Source organism: Pseudophryne corroboree, chromosome 1, assembly GCF_028390025.1.
Source record: "Pseudophryne corroboree isolate aPseCor3 chromosome 1, aPseCor3.hap2, whole genome shotgun sequence".
NCBI lineage: Eukaryota > Metazoa > Chordata > Amphibia > Anura > Myobatrachidae > Pseudophryne > Pseudophryne corroboree.
In genome coordinates, this window is record NC_086444.1 from 559446683 (window position 1) to 559473444 (window position 26762).

Genomic DNA, 26762 nt, shown 5'->3' on the forward strand with positions numbered 1-26762 from the left:
AGCTGGACAGATAATGCCACAGCCGGGGGTCACTTTTATATAGCGCCCTGCGGCATTAAATATCCAACTAGTCACCCCTGGCTGGGGTACCCTGGGGGAGTGGGGACCCCTTCAATCAAGGGGTCCCAGCCACCCAAGGGCCAGGGGTGAAGCCCGAGGCTGTCCCCCCCCCATCCAAGGGCTGCGGATGGGGGGCTGATAGCCTTGAGAAAATGACAAGAATATTGTTTTTTCCTGTAGTACTACAAGTCTCAGCAAGCCTCCCCCGCAAGCTGGTAATAAAAACAGGAGACACACACCTTGAGAGTAAAACTTTTTTTCACACCTGCCGACACACACATACTTACCTATGTTGACCCGCCGACTGCCACGTCTCCTGATCAGACGATCCGGGGTACCTGTGAATAAAATTATACTCACCTCAATCCAGTGTCCAGATATAAATCCTCGTACTTGGCAAAACAAATAAACGAACACCCGGACCAGCGGACTGAAAGGGGTCCCATGTTTTCACATGGGACCCCTTTCCCCAAATGCCGGGACCCCACGTGACTCCTGTCACAGAGGTCCCTTCAGCCAATCAGGAAGCGCTACTTCGTTGCACTCACCTGATTGGCTGTATGCGCGTGAGCTCAGACAGCGCATCGCAAAGCCTCTCCATTACTTTCAATGGTGGGAACTTTGCCGTCAGCGGTGGGGTTACCCGCGGTCAGCCGCTGACCGCGGGTGACCTCACCGCTGACGCAAAGTTCCCACCATTGAGTATAATGGAGAGGCTTTGCCATGCGCTGTCTGACAGCTCAGACGTGCAGCCAATCAGCAGAGTGCCAGGACGTTGCGCTCGCTGATTGGCTTAAGAGACCTTTCTGTGACAGCAGTCACGGGGGGGGGGGGGGGGGGGGGAGGTCTCTGCATTCGGGGAAAGGGGTTCCATGTGTAAACATGGGTCCCCTTTCAGTCCGGCTTGGTCAGGTGTTCGTTTATTTGTTTTGCCAAGTACGAGGATTTATATCTGGACACTGGATTGAGGTGAGTATAATTTTATTCACAGGTACCCCGGATCGTCGGATCAGGAGACGTGGCAGTCGGTGGGTCAACATAGGTAAGTATGTGTGTGTCGGCAGGTGTGAAATAAAGTTTTACTCTCAAGGTGTGTGTCTCCTGTTTTTATTTGGGTATTTTTTTTCCAGTAGTACTACAGGTACCAGCGGGCCCGTTTTTCTCCCGCATGCTGGTACTTGTGGTTCTCTAAGTACCAGCTTGCGGGGGAGGCTTGCTGGGACTTATAGTACTACAGGAAAAACCAATATTCTTGTCATTTTCTCAAGGCTATCAGACCCCATCCGCAGCCCTTGGATGGGGGGGGGGGGGGACAGCCTCGGGCTTCACCCCTGGCCCTTGGGTGGCTGGGGGGGGGGACCCCTTGATTGAAGGGGTCCCCACTCCCCCAGGGTACCCCGGCCAGGGGTGACTAGTGGGATATTTCATGCCGCCGCCGCAGGGCGCTGTATAAAAGTGACCCCCGGCTGTGGCATTATCTGTCCAGCTAGTGGAGCCCGATGCTGGTGTAAAAAATACGGGGGACCCCTACTCTTTTTGTCCCCCGTATTTTTTGCACCAGCACCAGGCGCAGAGCCCGGTGCTGGTTTTAAAAATACGGGGGATCCCCTGTCCATTTTCCCCCCGGATTTTTAGAACCAGGACCGGCTCGAAGAGCCCGAGGCTGGTTATGCTTTGGAGGGGGGACCCCACGCCATTTTTTTCCGGGATTTTACCATTCCATCTAAAAAAAATAAAAATATTTTTAAAAATATATAAATAATACTTGTGCCTCCCAAAAAGACAAACCAAGTACCTAATCCCTTCTAATATAAATAGATATGCTATTACCAATAAAAAAAAAAACCCCAAAAAAACATGTTTTACATTTTTTTTATTAGATTCACCCACCAAAGTGTGGCGGATTGAAAATGACAAATTTACTGTCTAAAAGCACTGTTGTCGAATTTCCAAACTTCAATTGAATATACTTTTGTCGAATTGCCGCATTTGTACCATTGCAGAAAAGTCGAATTTGACAAATGTCGAATTTCAAAAAGTCAAATTTTGAAAGTCCGTTTTTTGGACGGAAAGTACTGAATTGCATTGTCGATTTTTTTTTTTTTGGCGAAAAAGTCCAGTTTTTCGACAATTTCGGGAATTCGACCGCAATTGCATATACCCCATAATGTCTTATGAATGTGTTAATGGAAACCCATGTGGCTGCCTTACATATCTTTCAGCTGAGGCACCATGTTGTGCTGCCCATGAAGGACCTACCTTACGAGTAGAGCGAGCAGAAACATTGGGGGTCATTCCGAGTTGATCGCTCGCTAGCAGTTTTTAGCAGACGTGCAAACGCTATGCCGCCGCCCACTGGGAGTGTATTTTAGCTTAGCAGAAGTGCGAACGGTTGTATCGCAGAGCGCCTGCAAAAAAATTTTGTGTAGTTTCAGAGTAGCTCAAAACCTACTCAGTGCTTGCGATCACTTCAGACTATTCAGTTCCGGATTTGACGTCACACACCCGCCCAGCCACGCCTGCGTTTTCCCTGGCACGCCTGCGTTTTCCCTGGCACGCCTGCATTTTTCCGAACACTGCCTGAAAACGATCAGTTGCCACCCAGAAATGCCCACTTCATGTCAATCACTCTGCGGCAACCAGTACGACTGAAATGCATCGCTAGACCCTGTGCAAAACTGCATCGTTCGTTGCGCCCGTACGTCACTCGTGCGCATTGCGCCGCATGCGCAGAACTGCCGTTTTTTTGCCTGATCGTTGCGCTGCCAACAAATGCAGCTAGCGATCAACTCGGAATAACCACCATTAGCTGGAATTGCGAGATCAGCTTGAGAGTATGCTTCTGAAATAGTCATCCGAAGCCACCTCGCCAGTGTCTGCTTGTCAGCAGGCCATCTTCTCTTGTGAAATCCGTAGAGAACGAAGAGAGTGTCTGTCTTTCTGATGGCACTGGTACGATTCACGTAGATCCTTAACGCATGGACTACATTCAATGATGCATCTCCCTCAGAGAAGTCCGGTCCCTGAAAAGCCAGAACAACAATCTCTTTATTAAGGTGTAATTTAGAGATCACCATAGGAAGTTAACCAGATCTACAGATGGAGCCTCCGTTTTCTTTGCCTGCCTAGTCGCAGGCATGCACTCCCAGCGTGACTAGGCGATCTGTCCGCCTAGTCACGCCGGGAGTGCACAGAGACGCTCACATTCAGAGCGTCTCTGTCCGGGCGCACGGATGGAGACAGTCTCCATACAAGTTAAAGGGGCGCATCTCAGTCAGGGCGTGTGCGCCGGTACAGACGGAGACGCTCACAGTGACTACGTGCGCCCAGGCGGGTGCGCCTAGTCACAGAAGAAGGCAAGATAACGGAGGCTCCATCTGTAGTTCGGAGAACTGCTCTATCGGGATGAAATATCAGAAAAGGAGGGCGACATGATAACGCCCCTAAATCTGAGACTCTTCTAGCTGAGGCAATTGCCAGTAGAAAGAAAACTTTTGCCGTCAACCATTTCAAATCCACTTTATTCAGTGGTTCAAATGGGGCAACTTGAAATGCCCTAAGGACTATTTGAAGATCCCAAGGGGCTGTCGGGGGAACGAAAGAAGGCTGAATGTGAAGCATTTCTTGAAAAAAGGTGCGAACATCCTGTAGGTTAGCAATTTTCCTTTTGGAACAACACAGTTAGTGCCGGCACTTGTACTTTTAAGGAATACACACGTAGACCTTTATCCATTGTTGCTTGAAGGAATGCTAGAACTCTTGAAACTCTGAAAGACCTTGGGTCATAATTTCTGGCAGCGCACCACTGAATATAAGCCGAGGATGGTTTCCTTGCCCTAAGCATTGTTTAAATTACGTATTGTGAAAATCCTTTTGCTTTCAGGATGGATGTCTCAAAAGCCACTCCGTCAAAGACAGCCAATCCAGGTGTTTGTAATGACAAGGACCCTGAGACAATAGATCTGGACATTGAGGCAGTAGAAATGGAATATCCCCGGACAGCCTCTGCAGATCTGTGTACCAATGTCTTCTTGGCCATGCCGGAGCTATTAGTAACATGGCGCCCTTTCCTTGTTTGATTTTCCAAATCACCCTGGGCAACAGGTAATTGGCCAGATGAAACACCCATCTCACTGACAGAGCATCCACGCAGATTGCTTTGGGATCCTTTGTCCTTGACCAGTATGCAGGAACTATGTTGTTCTGATGAGAAGTCATGAGGTTTACGGCAGGCCCCACTTGTCTACCAGAATCTGGAAGACTTCTGGGTGTAAGGCCCATTTGATAACATGAATGGCAAGTTGACTGAGAAAATCCACTTCCCAGTTTTGGACTCCCGGAACGAACACTGTGGACAAGGCAGGATGATGAAGTTCTGCCCACCTTAACGTGCGGCATACTTCCTGCATTGCCTTTTGGCTGCGAGTCCCTCCCTGATTATTGAGGTATGCTACTGCCGTCGCATTGTCCCAGCGAATCTGAACTGGTTTTCCTTGAAGTATGTAGTTTACCTGAGTGAATGCCATACATATGTCCCGAAGTTCCAATATATTTATTGGCAGGCAACTTCCTTTCTTGGTCCACTGCCCCTGGAAGCAACACTTTTCTGACACGGTTACCCAGCCCTGAAGATTGGCGTCCGTTGTCAGAATTTCCCACTCTCAGATCCAAAAGGGTCGCCCTTTGTCCAGATGGGATGTCTGCAGCCACCATGCTAATGACCTCCGTACTTCCTGAGGAAGGACCAAAGTCTGGGTTTTTATCGTCTGATACAGTCCATTCCATCAGAAAAGCATCAGACGTGGAAGGGGCCTTGAGTGGAATTAAGCATATTCCCCCATGTCGAATGTTGATTCCATAGATCCTATCACTCGCATTGCTGCATGAATGGATACTCTTCGACTGTGTAGTAGCTCCTGAATCCTTGTCTGTATTATGGATATTTTGTTCAGAGGTAGATAAACTCTGAAGCCTGGAATCCAATACAGCCCCCAGGTACGTCATGTGTTGTGACGGAACCAGGGAAGACTTCACTCAATTTAAGAGCCTACTTGAAAACCATCTCTTTTCCTATCCGTTACATCATTGACATATGTTGAAGGCAGAGGTAATGCAGATTTACGCACTATCCCTCATACGCATCTACTTTGGGAGCAACCTCCCTATTCAAACAATCCCCAGCCTGCAGAGAATACTTCTTACTGGGTGTGACCCAAGCCTCTTGCCTGATTTCCGTCTGCCGCTCTGACTCCGGAAATTCAGTCCTGACTGTTTTGGGACGTGTAAACACAGGTGCCTTGAATTTTAACAAAAGGCTCTGCTATCTCCTCTAAGGATAGAATGGCTTTCATAGCATTAACTAGCTCAGATATACCTACCAAGCTGGAACCTGCGTCCTCATCTCTGTATGCAGACCCAGAATGTGAGGATCATCTCCGAAGTGTCCCCTTCCAAAACATGTGTAGACTGTGAAGATGTTACATGTCTGTGTGATTTAATTACCACAGGCCTTTCAGCCTGTTTTTGTTGAAAGGCTGCAGTTTCCTGAACTGGATGTGTCATAATCCAGGGGGAATGTTGCATGTAAGTGTTAATGGGGAAACCTATACCTGGTACTGGAGCTGGCACTATTCGCTCAGCTATATTAGATAATGTTTGTGCAAATGATGCCCATGAAGGTTCTGCCTGAACCTGAGCCTGCCTTGGCATGTTAAGGAGGCTTTGATGGAAGCTACAACACTTTGTACATAACCCATTTTGAACCAGATCTTCAGAGGTTAACCCTGCTTTGCATGACAACCATGATATCAAAGTAGGTACAGCTGTGGAGAGTGTATCCTCCTTACCCATGCCTCTCTTTGACATGATAAACAAATCACACAGCTGACTGGTGTTAACAAGACAATTTGTGACTGAAATCACTTTAATGCTTGCTAAAGTGATATACAATCCGCCCCCTCCCTGCTTTGCACCAGCATTGAGGATTAGATATATGAGAAAGCAAAAATGACAGAAACACAGTATAAGTCAGCAGCCACACTAGCAATCAGTTACATTGTTATACATTAGTATACATTGGTAATATGAGCACATATTCAACTACAGATACATTTCAGGTATGTAGAAAAAAAAACATATTACTGCATTACCTTATATAGGACTTTTAATGTATTCAGTCGCAAAGTTGAAAGAAACAGCAGTAAACGTTTACAAGACTCATATGCAACAGGCACTTATACAACTACTCATACCCCAATAGTAGGCAGAGACTCAATGCTGTATCACCTGCCTCAGGAGAGCGGGATACAGGGAGACTTAACCCCACTTCCAGGATCAATCAATACGCTAGCAAATGCTGAGTGGATCCAGATGCTAATAGTGAACACAGACGCCCAAGTGAACACATCAGTTGTAGTGAACAGACGCACCAGTGAACACAGCCGCCTAAGCTGCGACTGGGTTAGTTAGTAACTAGCGTCTCAGACGAAAGCAGGAAATCAGTTCATGACAGAAGATTCAGAGGAAACTGGTCATGAACCGGGAGGAGGGGCGACCAGGGGAGCGTCTTACTCCCCAATGCTGACATCAACCCCAGGGATCGCGGTCTCATACTAACCCCTGGAGCCTATGATCCCTGAGGCCTAGCGCTGGTGCACCCGAGGTGGCACCCGCGTCAGCGACTATTCTGTAGTCTCCATCCCGAAAACAGTGCTGCCGTGTCTCTCGTCTCCCTTGCTAAGCGGAACCAACGCCTTACCTCCTCCCCGTGTTCCGGCCACAGCCTGGTAACGTCTGCTGGACTTGCTAGTACATACTACACAGACGCCCGCCGAACGCCGAAACAGCACTGTACAAGTGGGTAAGCGTTGTCGCGACCCGGCGGGGAGCTGTTGGAGCGACTCTTTCTAAGGTATGTATAAGACGCTTTTTAGAAAGATCGCTCAAAAAGAATAAGACTATAAAAATAAAATACTAAAAAGCTTATGGCTGCTAAAAACCAGCAGCCCACTGACCATGGTCCGGCTCCTGCAGCACCAAACAAAAAACTGAATTGCCTGAGCCAGGAGGCAGGGATATAGGAGACTGGCCCGTTGCATTCTGGGAGGCCGAAAGCTTTGATCGACTGGTGCCATTCCGCTGACGCTACCTTATATCCCAATGTTATCCTGTGGATAATCTGTGGACCCTGCAGGAGAAATATAGAATATATATTTTATATATATATATATATATATATATATATATATATATATATATATATATATATATATATATATATATATATATATATATATATATATATATATAAATGCGAAAGCCCTCACTCACTCACTAATTCTCTTACTTCCCGATATGTTAGGAAGATAAAATGTAACATAGGTATTCTCCATGTGGGAGATAGGAAAACTATGTAATTAGAATTTTAATAAACCTCCTCTAAGGGTATGAACGGGGGTTGATAGAATGACGTCATTACCAATGCTTGGCTTGCGTAGCGTGAACGATAACGCCCAAACAGACCAAAATTTGGATTGCATCTCCAGTGGGTAGAATTTAATAAACTACAAAAATGGTCCTGTGACTTTTTACCGTCTCTCTCACTCACTGACTGACTGACTGACTCATCACTAGTTCTCTTACTTCCCGATATGATAGGAAGATGAAATTTAACATAGGTATTCATAGGTCACTTTTTACCGTATCTGCTACGGGTGCTCCTCGGGTAATGCCAATAACCATGGATTAATATTTACTTACATTAAGACGTCTCAAATTTACAGCTCTATAGATTTACCAGATTTTTAACACTCAATTATATTTACAACCGTGAAAATCAGAAACTCGAGTGCGAAGAACGGGTAGAACAGCTAGTCTGGCTATAAAAACTGGTTCACACCATAAATTAAAATTAATATAGAATGTTTCTTTAATTTAAAGCATGTTTTGGTTATCATTTACATAATATTCTTACAGTGTGGGGTATATGTATTAAATGGCATTATGGGAGAGAAGTGGCGCTGATGTGCGGGGCAATGTATGAACGGTCAGTGCGGGTATAATACATATACCCCTGTATTTCATTTGATAATGGAAGCAGCAAAGCAAGGAAAAAATAGGTGGGATTTTATTTATCATCATTCCCTATGGTTAACTAAGAAAAATACAGGTTGAGAATCCCTTATCCATAATTCAAAATAACACATTTTTGGTTCCCCTACTGAGATAATGACACAAATATATATGTATTAGATTATTTATCTATATAATATATCTATAGATACACATAATATATATGTCATTATCTCAGTAGGGGACCCAAAAATGTGGTATTTTGAATTTTGAATGAGGGATATGCAACCTGTATTGGCATTTAATATTGTCCTTGGTTAATTTGTAGTTCTACATAGTTACGCCCCATCATCACATTCTGTGATCTGTCAGTCTGTGTGTTTGCGTTACTGGCAGCCATACTCTGCACCTTCCAGGGAGAATTTGAAAATTAAATAATGATTTGTTGAAGAACAGCTAAAAAAAAAAAAATCACATGCATTTTTTAACAATTATTCAACTCGTTAATAAAAAGAAATAAAAAGAAAACTTCTCTCTGGGATTGTGACTTTAACCTTACACATGTTGCAAAATTAAAAATATATATTTTAGAGAATAAATTCAATACTCTTAATTCCTAACTGTATAAAAGACAAGCATTTTTAAAAAGTTAACTAGTTTATACACAGCCAAATACATACAGAATATTGAATCTGTAACATGGATATTACCTATTGTAGGCTCCAGAATGACGACCAAATTGAAGTTTCCGAAAAGCTACAAACTTTCTATCCATATTTCTCTTTAGCAGTAAAGGACCGTGCCAGAGATAGTTGCCACTCCTTTCATAAAACACTACTAAATGAATTGTGTGAGCAGCCATTTTGAATAAATAATGAAGAGGTATTTCTGTGCTTGAAAGGTCATCCATTCCTTCCAGACGGGGATCTTTCCCTTCATATTTCTGCCACTGAAATCCCATTTTCTCTACAGCTCGAAAAACATTCCCCTGAAAGTAGCACAGAGATATATAAAATACAGATTTTTTTTTGTTTTTAAGTGCAATTGTCATAGATGACAGTGTCAATGGAACAACTTCAAACAACAAAATGAGATTTTACTCACCGGTAAATCTATTTCTCGTAGTCCGTAGTGGATGCTGGGACTCCGTAAGGACCATGGGGATCAGCGGCTCCGCAGGAGACTGGGCACAACTAAAGAAAGCTTTAGGACTACCTGGTGTGCACTGGCTCCTCCCACCAAGACCCCCCTCCAGACCTCAGTTAGGATACTGTGCCCGGAAGAGCTGACACAATAAGGTAGGATTTTGAATCCCAGGTAAGACTCATACCAGCCACACCAATCACACCGCATAACTCGTGATACTATACCCAGTTAACAGTATGAAATATAACTGAGCCTCTCAACAGATGGCTCAACAATAACCCTTTAGTTAGGCAATAACTATAAACAAGTATTGCAGACAATCCGCACTTGGGATGGGCGCCCAGCAACCACTACGGACTACGAGAAATAGATTTACCGGTGAGTAAAATCTTATTTTCTCTGACGTCCTAAGTGGATGCTGGGACTCCGTAAGGACCATGGGGATTATAACAAAGCTCCCAAACGGGCGGGAGAGTGCGGATGACTCTGCAGCACCGAATGAGCAAACTCTAGGTCCTCCTCAGCCAGGGTATCAAACTTGTAGACTCTTACAAAAATGTTTTAACCCGACCAAGTAACAGCTCGGCAAAGTTGTAAAGCCGAGACCCCTCGGGCAGCCGCCCAAGAAGAGCCCACTTTTCTCGTGGAATGGGCTTTTACAGAATTAGGGTGCGGCAGTCCAGCCGCAGAATGTGCAAGTTGAATCGTGCTACAGATCCAGCGAGCAATCGTCTGCTTAGAAGCAGGAGCACCCAGCTTGTTGGGTGCATACAGGAGAAATAGCGAGTCAGTTTTCCTGACTCCAGCTGTCCTGGAAACATATACTTTTCAGGGCCCTGACTACATCCAGTAACTTGGAATCCTCCAAGTCCCAAGTAGCCGCAGGCACCACAATAGGTTGGTTCACATTAAAACAAATATACCACCTTAGGAAGGAATTGGGAACGAGTCCTCAATTCCGCCTTATCCATATAAAATACAGATAAGGGCTTTTGTATGACAAAGCCGCCAATTCCGATACACGCCTGGCCGACGCCAAGGCCCACAGAATGACCACTTTCCACGTGAGGTATTATAGCTCCACGGATTTAAGTGGCTCAACCCAATGCGACTTCAGGAAATCCAACACCACGTTGAGATCCCACGGTGCCGCTGGAGGCACAAACGGGGGCTGACTATGCAGCACTCCCTTAACAAAAGTCTGAACTTCAGGCAGTGAAGCCAGTTCAATTTTTGGAAGAAAATCGATAGAGCCGAAATCTGGACCTTAATGGAACCCAATTTTAGGCCCATAGTCACCTCTGACTGTAGGAAGTGCAAAAATCGACCTAGCTGAAATTTCTCCTTTGGGGCTTTCCTGGCCTCACAGTACGCAACATATTTCCGCCATATGCGGTGATAATGGTTTGCGTTCACTTCTTTCCTAGCTTCAAATAGCGTAGGGATAACTTCCTCCGGAATTCCCTTTTCCTTCAGGATCCGGCGTTCAACCGCCATGCCGTCAACGCAGCCGCGGTACGTCTTGGAACAGACAGGCCCCCTGCTGCAGCAGGTCCTGTCTGAGCGGCAGAGGCCATGGGTCCTCTGAGATCATTTCTTGGAGTTCTGGTTACCAAGCTCTTCTTGGCCAGCCCGGAAAAATTTGTATAGTTCTTACTCCTCTCCTTCTTATTATTCTCATTACCCTGGGTAAGAGAGGCAGAGAAGGGAACACATACACCGACTGGTACACCCACGGTGTTACCAGAGCGTCCACAGCTATCGCCTGAGGGTCCTTGACCTGGCGCAATATCTTTGTAACTTTTAGTTGAGGCGGGACGCCATCATGTCCACCTGTGGCCTTTCCCAACGGTGTACAATCATTTGGAAGACTTCTGGATGAAGTCCCCACTCTCCCGGGTGGAGGTTTCTTAGTTGTCCACTCCGGGAATGAACACTGCTGACAGTGCTAACACATGATTTTCCGCCCATCGGAGAATCCTTGTGGCTTCTGCCATCGCCATCCTGCTTCTTGTGCCGCCCTGTCGGTTTACATGAGCGACCGCCGTGATGTTGTCTGACTGGATCAGCACCGGCCGGTGTTGAAGCAGGGGTCTAGCCTGACTTAGGGCATTGTAAATGGCCCTCAGTTCCAGAATATTTATGTGTAGGGAAGTCTCCTGACTTTTCCATAGCCTTGGAACTTCCTTCCCTGTGTGACTGCCCCCCAGCCTCAAAGGCTGGCATCCGTGGTCACCAGGACCCAGTCCTGTATGCCGAATCTGTGGCCCCCTAGAAGATGAGCACTCTGCAGCCACCACAACAGCGACACCCTGACCCTTGGAGACAGGGTTATCCGCCGATGCATCTGAAGATGCGACCCGGACCACTTGTCCAACAGATCCCACTGGAAAATCCTTGCATGGGACCTGGCGAATGGAATTTCTTCGTAAGAAGCTACCATCTTTCCCAGGGCTCGCGTGCATTGATGCACCGACACCTGTATACATAATAGGAGGTCTCTGTCTAGAGACAACAACTCCTTGGACTTCTCCTCCGGGAGAAACCCTTTTTATCCTGTTCTGTGTCCAGAACCATACCCAGGAACAGTAGACGCGTCGTAGGAACCAGCTGCGACTTTGGAATATTCAGAATCCAGCCGTGCTGTTGTGGCACTTCCCGAGATAGTGCTACTCCGACGAACAACTGCTCCCTGGACCTCGCCTTTATAAGGAGATCGTCCAAGTACGGGATAATTATTTCGGCCATTACCTTGGTAAATACCTCGGTGCCGGGGACAGACCAACGGCAACGTCTGGAATTGGTAATGACAATCCTGTACCACAATATTGAGGTACTCCTGGTGAAGAGGGTAAATAGGGACATGCAGGTAATCATCCTTGATGTCCAGTGATACCATGAAATTCTCCAGGCTTGCAATAATCGCCCTGAGCGATTCCATTTTGAACTTGAACCTTCGTATATAAGTGTTCAAGGCTTTCAATTTTAGAATGGGTCTCACCGAACCGTCTGGTTTCGGTACCACAACATTTTGGAATAGTAACCCCGGCCTTGTTGAAGGAGGGGTACCTTGCTTTCACCTGCTGGAAGTACCGCTTGTGAATTGCCGCCAGTACTACCTTTCTCCGAGGGCAGCCGGCAAGGCTGATGTGAGGTAACGGCGAGGGGGAGTCGCCTCGAACTCCAGCCTGTATCCCTGTGATACTATTTGCAGAACCTAGAGATCCACCTGTGGGCAAGCTCACTGGTCCCTGAAGTTCCCGAGACGCGCCCCTACCGCACCTGTCTCCGCCTGTGGAGCCCCAGCGTCATGCGGTGGACTCAGAGGAAGCGGGGGAAGATTTTTGATCCTGGGAACTGGCTGCTGGTGCAGCTTTTTTCCTTCTTCCCTTGTCTCTGTGCAGAAAGGAAGCGCCTGTGACCCGTTTGCTTTTCTGAAGCCGAAAGGACTGTACCTGAAAATACGGTGCTTTCTTAGGCTGTGAGGAAACCTGAGGTAAAAAAATTTCTTCCCAGCTGTTGCTGTGGATACGAGGTCCCAGAGACCATCCCCAAACAATTCCTCACCCTTATAAGGCAGAATCTCCATGTGCCTTTTACAGGCAGCATCACCTGTCCACTGCCGGGTTTCTAATACCCTCCTGGCAGAATGGACATTGCATTAATTCTGGATGCCAGCCGGCAAATATCCCTCTGTGCATCCTTTATATATAAGACAACGTCTTAAATATGCTCAATGTTAGCAAAATATTATCCCTGTCTTAGAGTATTAATATTATCTGACAGGGTATCAGACCACGCTGCAGCAGCCCTATTTATGCTGAGGCAATTGCAGGTCTCAGTATATAACCTGAGTGTGTAAATACAGACTTCAGGATCGCCTCCTGCTTTTTATCAGCAGGTTCCTTCAAGGTGGCCGTATCCTAAGATGGCAGTGCCACCTTTTAACAAACGTGTGAGCGCCTTATCCACCCTAAGGGATATCTCCCAACGTGACCTATCCTCTGGCGGGAAAGGGTACGCCATCAGTAACTTTTTAGAAATTACCAGTTTCTTATCGGGGGAAACCACGCTTCTTTACACACTTCATTCATTCATCTGATGGGGGAACAAAACACTGGCTGCTTTTTCTCCCCAAAAATAAAACCCCTTTTATGTGGTACTTGGGTTCATGTCAGAAAATGCGTAACACATTTTTCATTGCCGAGATCATGTAACGGATGTTCCTAGTGGACTGTGTATATGTCTCAACCTCGTCGCCACTGGAGTCAGACTCCGTGTCAACATCTGTGTCTGCCATCTGAGGTAACGGGCGTTTTTTGAGCCCCTGATGGCCTTTGAGACGCTTGGGCAGGCGCGGGCTGAGAAGCCGGCTGTCCCAGAGCTGTTACGTCATCCAGTTGACACTGTCGGTTAATACCTTCCACTTATCAATCCACTCTGGTGTCGGCCCCACTGGGGGCGACATCCCATTTATCGGCCTCTGCTCCGCCTCCACGTAACCTTCCTCATCCAACATGTCGACACAGCCGTACCGACACACCGCACACACACAGGGAATGCTCTGACTGAGGACAGGACCCCACAAAGTCCTTTGGGGAGACAGAGAGAGAGTATGCCAGCACACACCAGAGCGCTATATAATGCAGGGATTAACACTATAACTGAGTGATTTTTCCCCAAATAGCTGCTTGTATACATATATTGCGCCTAAATTTAGTGCCCCCCCTCTCTTTTTAACCCTTTGAGCCTGAAAACTACAGGGGAGAGCCTGGGGAGCTGTCTTCCAGCTGCACTGTGAAGAGAAAATGGCGCCAGTGTGCTGAGGGAGAAGCCCCGCCCCTTTTTCAACTGACTTTCTCCCGCTTTTTCTGGAATACTGGCAGGGGTAATTTTACATCTATATAGCCTCTAGGACTATATATGATGTAGATTTGCCAGCCAAGGTGTCATATATTGCCCTCAGGGCGCCCCCCCCCAGCGCCCTGCACCCATCAGTGACCGGAGTGTGAGGTGTACATGAGGAGCAATGGCGTACAGCTGCAGTGCTGTGCGCTACCTTGGTGAAGACCGAAGTCTTCTGCCGCAGATTTTCCGGACTCTTCATGCTTATGGCTCTGTAAGGGGGACGGCGGCGCGGCTCCGGGAACGAACACCAAGGTCGGGTCCTGCGGTCGATCCCTCTGGAGCTAATGGTGTCCAGTAGCCTAAGAAGCCCAAACTACCACCTGTTAGGTAGGTTCGCTTCTTCTCCCCTTAGTCCCTTGCTGCAGTGAGTCTGTTGCCAGCAGATCTCACTGTGAAATAAAAAAAAAACCTAAATATACTTTCTTTCTAGGAGCTCAGGAGAGCCCCTAGTGTGCATCCAGCTCAGCCGGGCACAAGAATCTAACTGAGGTCTGGAGGGGGGTCTTGGTGGGAGGAGCCAGTGCACACCAGGTAGTCCTAAAGCTTTCTTTAGTTGTGCCCAGTCTCCTGCGGAGCCGCTGATCCCCATGGTCCTTACGGAGTCCCAGCATCCACTTAGGACGTCAGGGAAATACTAATGTAAAATGGTAATGTAAACTTCAGACTGTCGACATTCAATATGTCCACAATGACATGATGTCAATATGAAATGTGGACATAGGAGGTTATTCAGGTTTGTTAGTAAACCAAAAAAAATCACACTAATGGGCAAAACCATGTGCACTGCAGGAGGGACAGATGCAGAGAGAGTTAGATTTGGGTGAGTTATATTGTTTATGTGCATGGCAAACCTACTTTATTTTTACACTGCAATTTAGATTTCAGATTGAACACACCCCACCCAAACCTAAATCTCTCTGCACGTTACATCGGCACCAATTCGTCATGTTTGTGGGGATTCGGTATGAAATCCTGACTGTCAGGATTCCCGTGGTCGAAATACAGACGCCGGAATCCCGACCTCGAGCGCAGTGTGTCCCCTCACGGGCTTGCAGTGCAGCACGCTTCGGGCACGGTGGTGACATCTATTCCCCCTTGGGGGGTGGCTTGATCCGAAAATAGGACAGGGAAATCCAGGGCGGAGGACCAGACGAACGGTGAGGGAATTGCTGCAGTAGCCGTGGAAATACAAACCCCCATGCTCTTAAGTACTGCCGCAAGACAGTTATCACCTACCTCTGGTAATTATTGCCCATTGTTGGACTCTCTGTGTGGATACCTATATGCTGCTACATTTGTTTTATTGTATGTGATTTTATATTAAAATCTTTTAAACTGTGCTTCACTATATGTACTTTATCTTTCTTTTTGCTGGATATTATTCCATTGAAACCATTTGTGAGGACCTACATCGCAGTGGGTCCATGACGGAATTGTATTTTTTGCAAATATAGCTGGGTAGATAATGAAGGTCCTCAGTAGTCCTCAGCAGTCAAGGGCCAACGCGTTTCAGACCTCCTTGGGTCCTTTATCAAGGCTATCATTTTCCCTTTTTTAACTACTTTTATCACGTCTCAACACATTGAAAGTTTTTTACCATTGAATGTTTTTCACGTACTGTCTGTTTTATATTAAACTATCCAATCAGAAACACTCCAGCGCCAGGTGGTTTATAATTACCTATTCTCAAAAAAGTAATGTAACCCACCAGCTCCAATTTTGATGAAATCTTTCACATATGCTCCTCCAATCCAGCTAGGAAGCAATCCCAAATTTAAATTTAATATAACTGAGTTTTTTGTTGTAAGGATTTAAAGTTAGACAAAGAACGGTAAAAATTGTTGCTTGGGTGAGAAACTGGGTTCAACTTTTTTCCTATAATTTTTTTTTTATAAACATTCCTCTCAAAGATAATATAAAGCAGAAATATTGTCCACTGCTGCTTCTTTTCATGAAGAATCCCGAAAAAAAAAATATATATATTATTTTAATGTGGGAAATAGTTACTGTAAACAAATAAATAAATACAACTTACTTTGTGGTCCCATATCTTATCCAGAAGTCCAAATGTGGTGACATCTCTGTGCTTGCAGAAATACTGACATTCAGAAGGTCTCGTGTCTGGTGAGCTTCTCAACTGTTCCAAGTCTTTAGCCAGTAGTTCTAAAACCACGGAGTCCATTAGAAACACTGGCACATTGTGATTGGAAATCACACTTAAAAAATTCTTAACCACTCGCTGTATAGGAGAAATGAAAAAGCAGTGTAGTAGGTTTGAACTATATAAAATGGTTCTTTAACCATTCTGCATATTCTCACTAATTTACATTTATAACCATATTTTTGTTATTTATTTTAACGTCTCAATTACACCATCCCAGCAGATGTTATATGCTCTCCAATGAATGGATAGACCAGGCCTAGCCAACCTGTGGCTCTCCAGCTATTGTGAAACTACATATCCCAGCGGGATATGGTCATTAGGTCGACTGCACTTAGGTCGACATATATTAGGTTGACCACTATTGGTCGACATGTATTAGGTCGACATGGTCAGTGGGTCGACATGGAAAAAGGTTGACATGAGTTTTTCACATTTTTTCTCATATTTTGAATTGTTTCATACTTAAGATCCACGTGGACTACAATTGGGAACGGTAACCTGTGCCGAGCGCAGTGGTAGTGGAGTGAGGCACCTTGCCCGGAGCATGGCGTGCGAACATGGTGCACTAATTGGGGTTCCCTTTCACTTTATGAAGAAAACGACACCAAAAAAGTAAAAAAAACTCATGTCGACCTAGTGACTGTACAAGTATATCTGCTTTACCTCATTGTCCTCTCATTTGATTCCTTTTTCTCAATTCTGTTTTGCTTACCCCCTTCCTTTTTTAAAATCAGTATAGTATTATTAATAACTATGCTAGATAATTCTTAAAATGTAATTAACTAATATCTGAAATAGTAGTAGAATTTAAATTAATCTCTCGTGCTACATGTTATTTACCTCAGTTTTCCAAGTGATTCATTAATTATAAAAAGTTTCAGCAGCCATGAGTGTAAAACTGTTAGCCTAAAAGTAAATTGGCTTAATAAGCCCAATAAGTGTACGATAGCCCTGTCACAATTCAGAAAGCTAAATGCACAGTCTTCTATCTAGAGAACTATTACCCACCATTTACAGGAAAGCAGTTCTCCCAATGGCCCATTCTCAACGTAAGGTGTTTTCCATTATGCACCGACTACCCATCACAGCACATTTATTTATCAGTATTCTTTGATTGATTTTTTTTAAAGTGGGACTTTCTCTAAATGGCCCAAAAACTTGTGTACTATACTCAAGATATTTAACTTGTAGGATACCTGTGGTGATATGTAATAGGGTGTGAGAATCAGGTTGTGAGAGATTTTTTTTTTTTTTTTTAAGTGGTGATATTTTACATGGCAAAACCAGGTTGATTTTGTCACTTTAAAAAAAACAGGAAAACCCTCTCAAAATCTGTGATTCTCACACCCTATTAACATTCCCCCTGGAGATCTAAATATAGGGTAGCCAGAGAATATACACAATACCCCATCCCTCACAATATTTACACCTAAAAGGATCTAATTTATGCCAGCGCTTCACTAAACCCACAAAAATCTCAGACATCAGGATCATTCCCACTTCATGGGAATGAGATCCTGCAGCTACCTCAGTCTAGATGGACCAGGGAGATGACCCCCACCACCACCGCAGCTACCTCAGTCCAGATGGACCAAGGAGATGACCCCACCACCACCGCAGCTACCTCAGTCCAGATGGACCAGGGAGATGACCCCCACCGCCACCCTAATTGCAGGACTAAACCTGCAGAACAGAACATGTGTCAGTACTTACCCCACCTGCTTCCACAGACCAAAAACCTCAAAACATGACTTGTAGGGAAAGCTTGAGAATTGCAGTTGAGAACCACTGGTGTAGATGACTCAAACTTATGTAACCGCTCATATGTCAATGAAATTGGCCAAGTCATGTCTGACTTTTTGATCTCAACGTCACTGAAAATGTTTAATAGGCAACAATCTGGGAGGCATAAGATCACTATTGGAAGCAGCTAATCGATATCTGTGCCACATATGATTCAATTAAGTAATAGTGGAACGGTTTGCTGTTTTTATGCGGTACTTTATAATCAAAAACTACTGCAACCGTCCTCATTTATCTTTAAAGCAATTTCAATTTACTAAAGCGTTTAGCAGAGTGGGCTGGACCTTCATGTAAAAACATGAGCTATCATAGGCTTCAGTGGTAGCTTTCTAAAAGGGAATCTAGAATTATATCACAATTCTTAAGCACACGTTTTCTTCCACAGCTTATCGCCAGTTCTTTTTCAGATATCGTTATGTGATCCCGGCGTACGGGATGCTGGCTGTTAGTATACCGACAGCGGTATCCCGTTCGCCAGAATGCTGACAGCAGGGCGAGCGCTAGGAAGCCCCTTGCTGGCTTGTTGTGGACACCCACAGAGGGAGAATCACCTACCTAGTCGGTATTCCGGCAGGGGGGATTGTTCCCCTGTTGGTATAATGGCGGCGGTATTGTAACTGCATACTCTTTTTCAGAGTGTAAAAGAGCACAATTGGATTGAATATACAAAACATATGTAAAGGCATAGCAATTGGACTGTTTCTATAAAGGAGGCTGTCATCCTAGTAACCACATGGACTAATATTTGTGCATAATCTAGATTGCTGCAGAGATGTACAGGGCAACGACCAAGATTACAAATCTGAACCACGATCAATATATCATCTTCACCTTCATGGTTAACTGGTACAGTTGTGCTAGGGTAAAATTGCCAGCTTAATGAGCTGTTGGAAACGTGACATTTTCCTAGACAGACCAAACATACCCACAAACTGGATAGGATCAGAAGAACAATCTCATAAATGGTTAATAATCTACACAGTTTGTAATTCCACAAGCTTGTATTACTATCTGCAATGCAAGTCAGATAACCAAATTCTACTGTGGGGCACGGAATGCGAGGGACATCAAATGAATTTGGGATCATCCTGGACTGGAAATAGCAAAGTACTTAAGATTTGGCAAAAGTTACTAAAAGGGGGAACGGTTTATCAAGAAGCAAAGGCACAACTATGGTACATACAGATGGGATCTCCTACATGCTGCAGTCACGTTAAACAGCCCTTCCAGTCACACCATGCCGTGGAGTGACTCTGTAGCGCTGAGTGTTTTTATGTGTGACTTTTTCAGTTTAAACGTATCTAAGTCGCATTGCTGTGCGAATAGGATGCACAAGCAGCTTGTGTCGATTAAAATGATATGCATACGAAACAGTACATAACAGTGTTTCCCTGAAAATCACTGTAACTTAGCATTGCATATGCAGATACAGCCACAGTCACATACAGAATATAGGCATGCCACGTGTTATTTTAATCAGCAGAGTCTGCTTGTGTGTCCTAGTCACACAGCGATGCAAATTCATTTTTGGGGAAAAAGACGCCAGACCTTCGAGTTGCCCGGTAGCTGTTGGCTGATTCACGCCAGGCATCTCATGCTGCATGATGTATTGAGGCTAGATGTATGAGGACACATCTTTATGGTCATACTCTTATTTTTCTATCTCTGATACTAAGAAAAGACTCTTCATATGAACCAGGAGTAGCAATAACAATACAGTAGTGCAGATCAGAGGAGAAACAAGATCAATCTATCCAGCAACTTGAAATAATGAAAACGCTAATGAGAAATTTGAGGACACAGGTGGTGAGAACTACGGGGGTAATTCAGAGTTGATCGTAGATGTGCTAAGTTTAGTACATCTACGATCATTTACTCTGACATGCGGGGGGGACGCCCAGCACGGGAATAGTCCGTCCGCGCATGTCAGCCCCCCCCCCCCCCCTCCACCCCCACCCTACCCCCCCACAAATACAAAAGCATCCTGGGTCACAGCTGCTGAATGTGACGTCACGCAGCAGCCACGGCCTGCCCCCCACACCCCCAAAATGGCGGCCAAACGCCGCTGGCCCGCCCCCTCCTGCCCAGCGAACGCCTTTGCCTGTCAATCAGGCAGAGGTGATCACTAGGCTGGGATGCTGATAGCATCTCTGGCATGCACATGCGCACTACGGTGCATGCGCAGTTCAGACCTGATCGCCCGCTATGCAAAAACGCACAGCAGCGATCAGGTCTGAATTTGCCCCAATGACACTCTCGCAGGTGTCAGGGTTAAAAAATAAAATAAAAAAAATGCTCTCTTGGTAGCAAGCATAGCAAAGTGAGGGGAAAAAAATCAGCCCAGTTGTTGAGGGGTTAAGTAGAAAGGTGGAGCTGAATCCCACTAGTTATGGATCTGAATGTTTAAAATCACGCACCGCCTTTCAAAAGCACCTTAGTGTGCATACAGTACATGTATCCAGTATCCAATAGTAAAAATAGTAGTGCTTGGCACATCAGGCCACGTCCTTTATAGACTGGTTTGGATTCAGTGCAGTTACAGCTGCAGCTCTCACAATACAAAAACATCAATGACACTAATACCGCTTTCAGACCAGAAATGCAGGGTCTTACCCGGGAATACGGTCCCGGGATCATGCAGGAACATTCCCGGGTAAGACTCCTTGCATACCGCAGTCAGTAGCCCGGCATATTGCCGGGTTGCTGACGTCAGCGGTGACGCGGCAGGGGCGGCGCTAGAGATTACATGATCTCCAAGCGCCACCTATACATAGAGTGAACGGGAGCCGGGGCACATTGACCCGGCTCCCGTTCACACCGCACAGTGAGCCGGGTTGAACGCGGGTTCAACCCTGCTCAAGAGCAGGGTTGAAATACCGGGTCACTGGACCCGGTATTGCAGCCCGGTACCCTTTCATACCGCACATGAACACGGGTTATGCGCGTTCATGTGCCAATAACCCGTGTTCAGAGGTGCTGGTGTGAAAGGGGTATTATAATGCAATACAGAGATCCAACTAAAACTTAATCTAGACTTTTACATTTACAAACCACTTCATTACAAAATCTTGTAATGTACACTTACCCAATGTGTATTGTCTTGTGCAGACAACCCTCCTTTCAGCTTAGAGAAGGCAGGTCCACTCTAAATAAAACAGATAGTAAGAATAAGGGAGTGTACAGGCAAGGCAATAACATTTGATTCATTTCTCTCCTGCAACAATTATACATTGTTATCATAGGCAAGTGTTATATTTTTATTTACCGTATTTTTCAGACCATAAGACGCGCCGGACCATAAGACGCACCTAGTTTTTAGAGTAAGTAAACTGGAAAAAAAAGAGCCAGCATACACAGACAGACAGACACAGACACACACACACACACACACACACACACACACACACACACAGAGCCAGCATACACATATCAGAGCCAGCATACACAGACACACACACACACACACACACACACACATATATATTGTAGACAGTACCAGTGGTTCCCCGCGTCCAGGCTCTCAGCTAACGCTTGCCCCGGGTGCACTCCTGAGGACCAAGGAGGTGTGGGGTAGATGCCGGGCTCTGCTGCTGGGCTCTGAGATGCGCCGCGCTCTGCTGATGACGGCGCAGCAGCAGCATCCAGGACCCGCCGGTTCCCCCATGTCCAGGCACTCAGCTAACACTGCCTGCAGGGAAACTCCTGAGGAGGGAGGAGGTGTGGGGGAGCGGGGGGGGAGTCACATGATGCCGGGCTCTGCTGCTGGGCTCTGAGATGTGCCGCGCTCTGCTGATGACGGCTCAGCAGCAGCAGCAGCATCCAGGACCCGCCGCTACACGCGAACTCCATCTGCATCTGCTCTTATTCGCTCCATAAGACGCACATACTTTTTCCCCCACATTTTTGGGGAGAAAAAGTGCGTCTTATGGTCCGAAAAATACGGTACTTTCAAAAACTTAAAGTAAACAGACTCCCCTCCAAAAAATAAACTACTCCTCTTAATTATACTACACCGTGGGGCAGATGTATTAACCTGGAGAAGGCATAAGGAAGTGATAAACCAGTGATATGTGCACGGTGATAAAGGCACCAGCCAATCAGCTCCAATATGTAAATTAACAGTTAGGATCTGATTGGCTGGTGCCTTTATCACCTTGCACATATCACTGGTTTATCACTTCCTTATGCCTTCTCCAGGTTAATACATCTGCCCCCATATGTACTATTATAAAATGCTTCAACTCTAATGTTCAACTCTAACATGTATTCCCTTTATACTGTATATTTATAGAATCCTCTGACCTCCAAATCAATGATGCAGCATGACTGGATCACACATCCGCACTATGGGGCTGATTTAGAGGTGGACGTTAATGGCACAGCCGCAACAAAAAGTAAGAAATCACATGTACATAAGTATTCACAGCCTTTGCCATGAAGCTCAAAATTTAGCTCAGGTGCATCCTGTTTTCACTGATCATCCTTAAGATGTTCCTACAGCTTAATTGGAGTCCACATGTGGTAAATTCAGTTGATTGGACATGATTTGGGAAGGCACACACCTGTCTATATAAAGGTCCCACACTTGACAGTGCATGTCTAAGCAAAAACCAAGCATGAAATCAAAGGAAGTGTCTGTACACCCCAGAGACAGGATTGTCTCGAGGCACAAATCTGGGGAAGGGTACAGAAAAATATCTGCTGCTTTGAAGGTCCCAATGAGCACAGTGGCCTCCATCAGCCGTAAATGGAAGAAGTTTGGAATCAACAGGACTCTTCCTAGAGCTGGCCAGCCGTCTAAACTGAACGATCGGGGAAGAAGGGCCCTAGGCAGGGAGGTGACCAAGTACCCAATGGTCACTCTGTCCGAGCTACAGCATTCCTCTGTGGAGAGAGGAGAACCTTCCAGAAGGACAACCATCTCTACAGCAATCCACCAATCAGGCATATATGGTAGAATGGCCAGACGGAAGCCACTCCTCAGGAAATAGCACATGGCAGCCCACCTGGAGTTTGCCAAATTACACCTGAAGGGCTCTCCGACCATGAGAAACAAAATTCTCTGGTCTGATGAGACAAAGATTGAACTCTTTAGCGTGAATGTTTGGGGGAAACCAGGCACCGCTCATCACCAGGCCAATATCATCCCTACAGTGAAGCATGGTGGTGGCAGCATCATGCTGTGGGGATGTCTTTCAGCAGCAGGAACTGGGAGACTAGTCAGGATAGAGGGAACGATGAATGCTGCAATGTACAGAAACAATCTGGATGAAAACCTGCTCCAGAGCGCTCTTGACTTCAGGACGCATCTGTACTTTTTACAATACCAACACAGGAATATGCATTTCCAGCAAGTAATGGATCCTGACAGTGTATGGCTGCAAAGCATTCTGATTTATTCTTTAAAAATTTACATTAGCTCAACTTCAGTACATGGAGCTGATATTTCCAGATTCCCTGTTCTAGGTCACCTGTTACCTGTCAGATGAGCAAGCTCAACTATGAAAACAGGTACAAAAAACAAACAAACAAAAAAACAGCCCATAAAACAAATACATATAAGTTCTGGTAAATAGTACCTTTGCAGATATATAGTATCGATAGTAGAATAGCTGAAAAAGAAGAAACAAGGAACTTGCAGCTGTTAGTACAGCCAGTAACACGTTTTTGTTGATTCGCTGCATCATTCTCGACATATTTTAACCCAATTACAGGTCATATCACCCTTTGCCATCTTTCTCTGGCTACGCAGAGAATGCTGCCAATCTGCAAATATATAGGAATAAAATCAACTGTCAAATTAAGTACAATTAATGCTAATCCCGTTCATAATAATCTGAAGACTCAAAGTAAAACAAATAGAAAAAAACACAAACCGTTAGGTCTCACAGAGGTTACATAAAAACAAGACCGTTAGGTGTGTGTTATAAATGAAAGTAAATGGGACTAAACAAAAGTTTACTTAATAAGGCACGGATTCGGTCACGGCATGCATTCAGTACAGCCTATATGTGCCATTAAATTTAGTTTGCAGACGTTGTTCCAGAAAATCCATAACTGCTTGAAAGGGCAGCAGATATTGTGACTGAAAAGGTAACATCAGTGTCTTGCCCATAAAACCATTGGACAGCTGCATGTGCTCCTCTGTGAATGGGCGCATTGCCACCTGGAAGATACCCTACCAGTCCAGAAAGCACTATTATTATTATTTATATATAAATATATATGTATATCCTCATTTTTCTTGCTCTCCATAGAGGTGCACAGGAAAAGGAAGGTTGCCAATACTCCCTGTAATGAGTGGACACTGCAGCAGCACATTACTGAGAGGCTGAGCAGAACTGACACCCTGGAACACATCCTGTATACAGAGCATGACAGGCAGGTACAGTGGACATATACCTTACTGTACATAACACTGCAAGGAGACATGTAGCAGCACTAATCCTTTGCTCATAAGTTCAGGACAGCGGGTCCTGAAACAATATGTATAACATGTATGCTTATAAGACACCTATGCATGTATACCACCTCTACACCGACCTTATTACTGAGCCACCCTCTTACGATGATCCTGCATACCACCCGGAAGCGTTACCCGGACCCTATGGTACTGTGATTCTCCCTCCGAGCCACAACATAGTGCAAAATATATACACTACAGTCGCTGCCGTAAAGCAAAGTAGTGCAAAGCTTAGGGGGTGTCGTCATCTGCTGAGGGTCACTGATGCGAGAGCTGTGCCGGGTTGCTAGGTAACACACAGCCCGTCATTCTCGTCATCGTACTATGTTTAACCTGCGGCGGCCTCTAGCTGTGTGTGCGCGCGCATAGTTCCTCCCGTGTCACAGGAGTCAGAGTCTCGCAGTAGCCAATCCAGATGCCTCTATGAGCTGCGTTACATGCTGCAGCGTTTGCTAGAAGACGAGTTACTGGCTGTCACGGAAAGACGGGGATAAAAGTAATGGCCCTCATTCCGAGTCGTTCGCTCGGTAATTTTCATCGCATCGCAGTGAAATTCCGCTTAGTACGCATGCGCAATAATCGCACTGCGACTGCGCCATGTAATTTTACAATGAAGATAGTATTTTTACTCACGGCTTTTTCCTCGCTCCGGCGATCGTAGTGTGATTGACAGGAAATGGGTGTTACTGGGCGGAAACACGGCGTTTTCGGGGCGTGTGGATAAAAACGCTACCGTTTCCGGAAAAAACGCAGGAGTGGCCGGAGAAACGGGGGAGTGTCTGGGCGAACGCAGGGTGTGTTTATGACGTCAAACCAGGAACGACAAGCACTGAACTGATCGCAGATGCCGAGTAAGTCTGAAGCTACTCTGAAACTGCTAAGTAGTTTGTAATCGCAATATACAATATTGCGAATACATCGGTCGCAATTTTAAGAAGCTAAGATACACTCCCAGTAGGCGTGGGCTTAGCCTGAGCAACTCTGCTAAATTCGCCTTGCGAGCGATCAACTCGGAATGAGGGCCAATATACAGTAGTATACAAAATACACAGTATTTTACCCACCCAGTGTTTGCTACAAGTGTTCAAGTTAGCATTACATGGAGGAGAAGGCGAAGTAGGGCAGTCACTCTGCCACTGCGGTCACATAGCACACCTGAAGGTGGGAGGACTCGGAGAAGCTTTGTAGATTGACATCAGGAGTCCGGAATCCGGAGGAATATAATTTGAATATGTAGCTGAAGCATATTTTTATGTCTCATATATATATATATATATATATATATATATATATATATATATATATATATATATATATATATATATGCAAATTTGGAACGCACACACCTTCAATCGTTTTGTCAGGGTGCTCGGTCCAATGTTAACATCCAAACGTTGTGACCAAGATCCACAAAAACCAGCACACCTTATGTAGCAATAAACAATTTACTTCAGTAAATTGTTTATTGCTACATAAGGTGTGCTGGTTTTTGTGGATCTTGGTCACAACGTTTGTATATATATATATATATATATATATATATATATTTCTCTATCGTCCTAGTGGATGCTGGGGTTCCTGAAAGGACCATGGGGAATAGCGGCTCCGCAGGAGACAGGGCACAAAAAGTAAAGCTTTAGGATCAGGTGGTGTGCACTGGCTCCTCCCCCTATGACCCTCCTCCAAGCCTCAGTTAGGTTTTTGTGCCCGGCCGAGAAGGGTGCAATCTAGGTGGCTCTCCTAAAGAGCTGCTTAGAAAAGTTTAGCTTAGGTTTTTTATTTTACAGTGAGTCCTGCTGGCAACAGGATCACTGCATCGAGGGACTTAGGGGAGAAGAAGTGAACTCACCTGCGTGCAGGATGGATTGGCTTCTTTGGCTACTGGACATTAGCTCCAGAGGGACGATCACAGGTACAGCCTGGATGGTCACCGGAGCCTCGCCGCCGGCCCCCTTGCAGATGCTGAAAAGAGAAGAAGGTCCAGAATCGGCGGCAGAAGACTCCTCAGTCTTCTTAAGGTAGCGCACAGCACTGCAGCTGTGCGCCATTGCTCTCAGCACACTTCACACGGCAGTCACTGAGGGTGCAGGGCGCTGGGTGGGGGCGCCCTGGGCAGCAATGAAAATCCTTTTTTTGGCAAAAAAATAC

General features: G+C 45.5%; 1 protein-coding gene across 2 annotated transcripts in view; it reads right to left on the minus strand.

The window, feature by feature from the left end:
- The window catches only part of FKTN (fukutin), a 48622-nt gene extending 23670 nt beyond the window's left edge, over positions 1-24952 (minus strand). The window contains exons 1-5 of one of the 2 annotated variants that reach the window (XM_063914145.1): positions 24809-24952; positions 23731-23917; positions 21237-21296; positions 16220-16423; positions 8841-9118 (exon numbers count right to left, since the gene is read on the minus strand). In XM_063914145.1, coding sequence (XP_063770215.1) covers positions 8841-9118; positions 16220-16423; positions 21237-21296; positions 23731-23847 — 659 coding nt within the window. In that variant the 5' untranslated portion in view covers positions 23848-23917; positions 24809-24952. The other variant, XM_063914144.1, reaches the window with a different exon arrangement.
- Positions 24953-26762: the final 1810 nt, after the last annotated feature.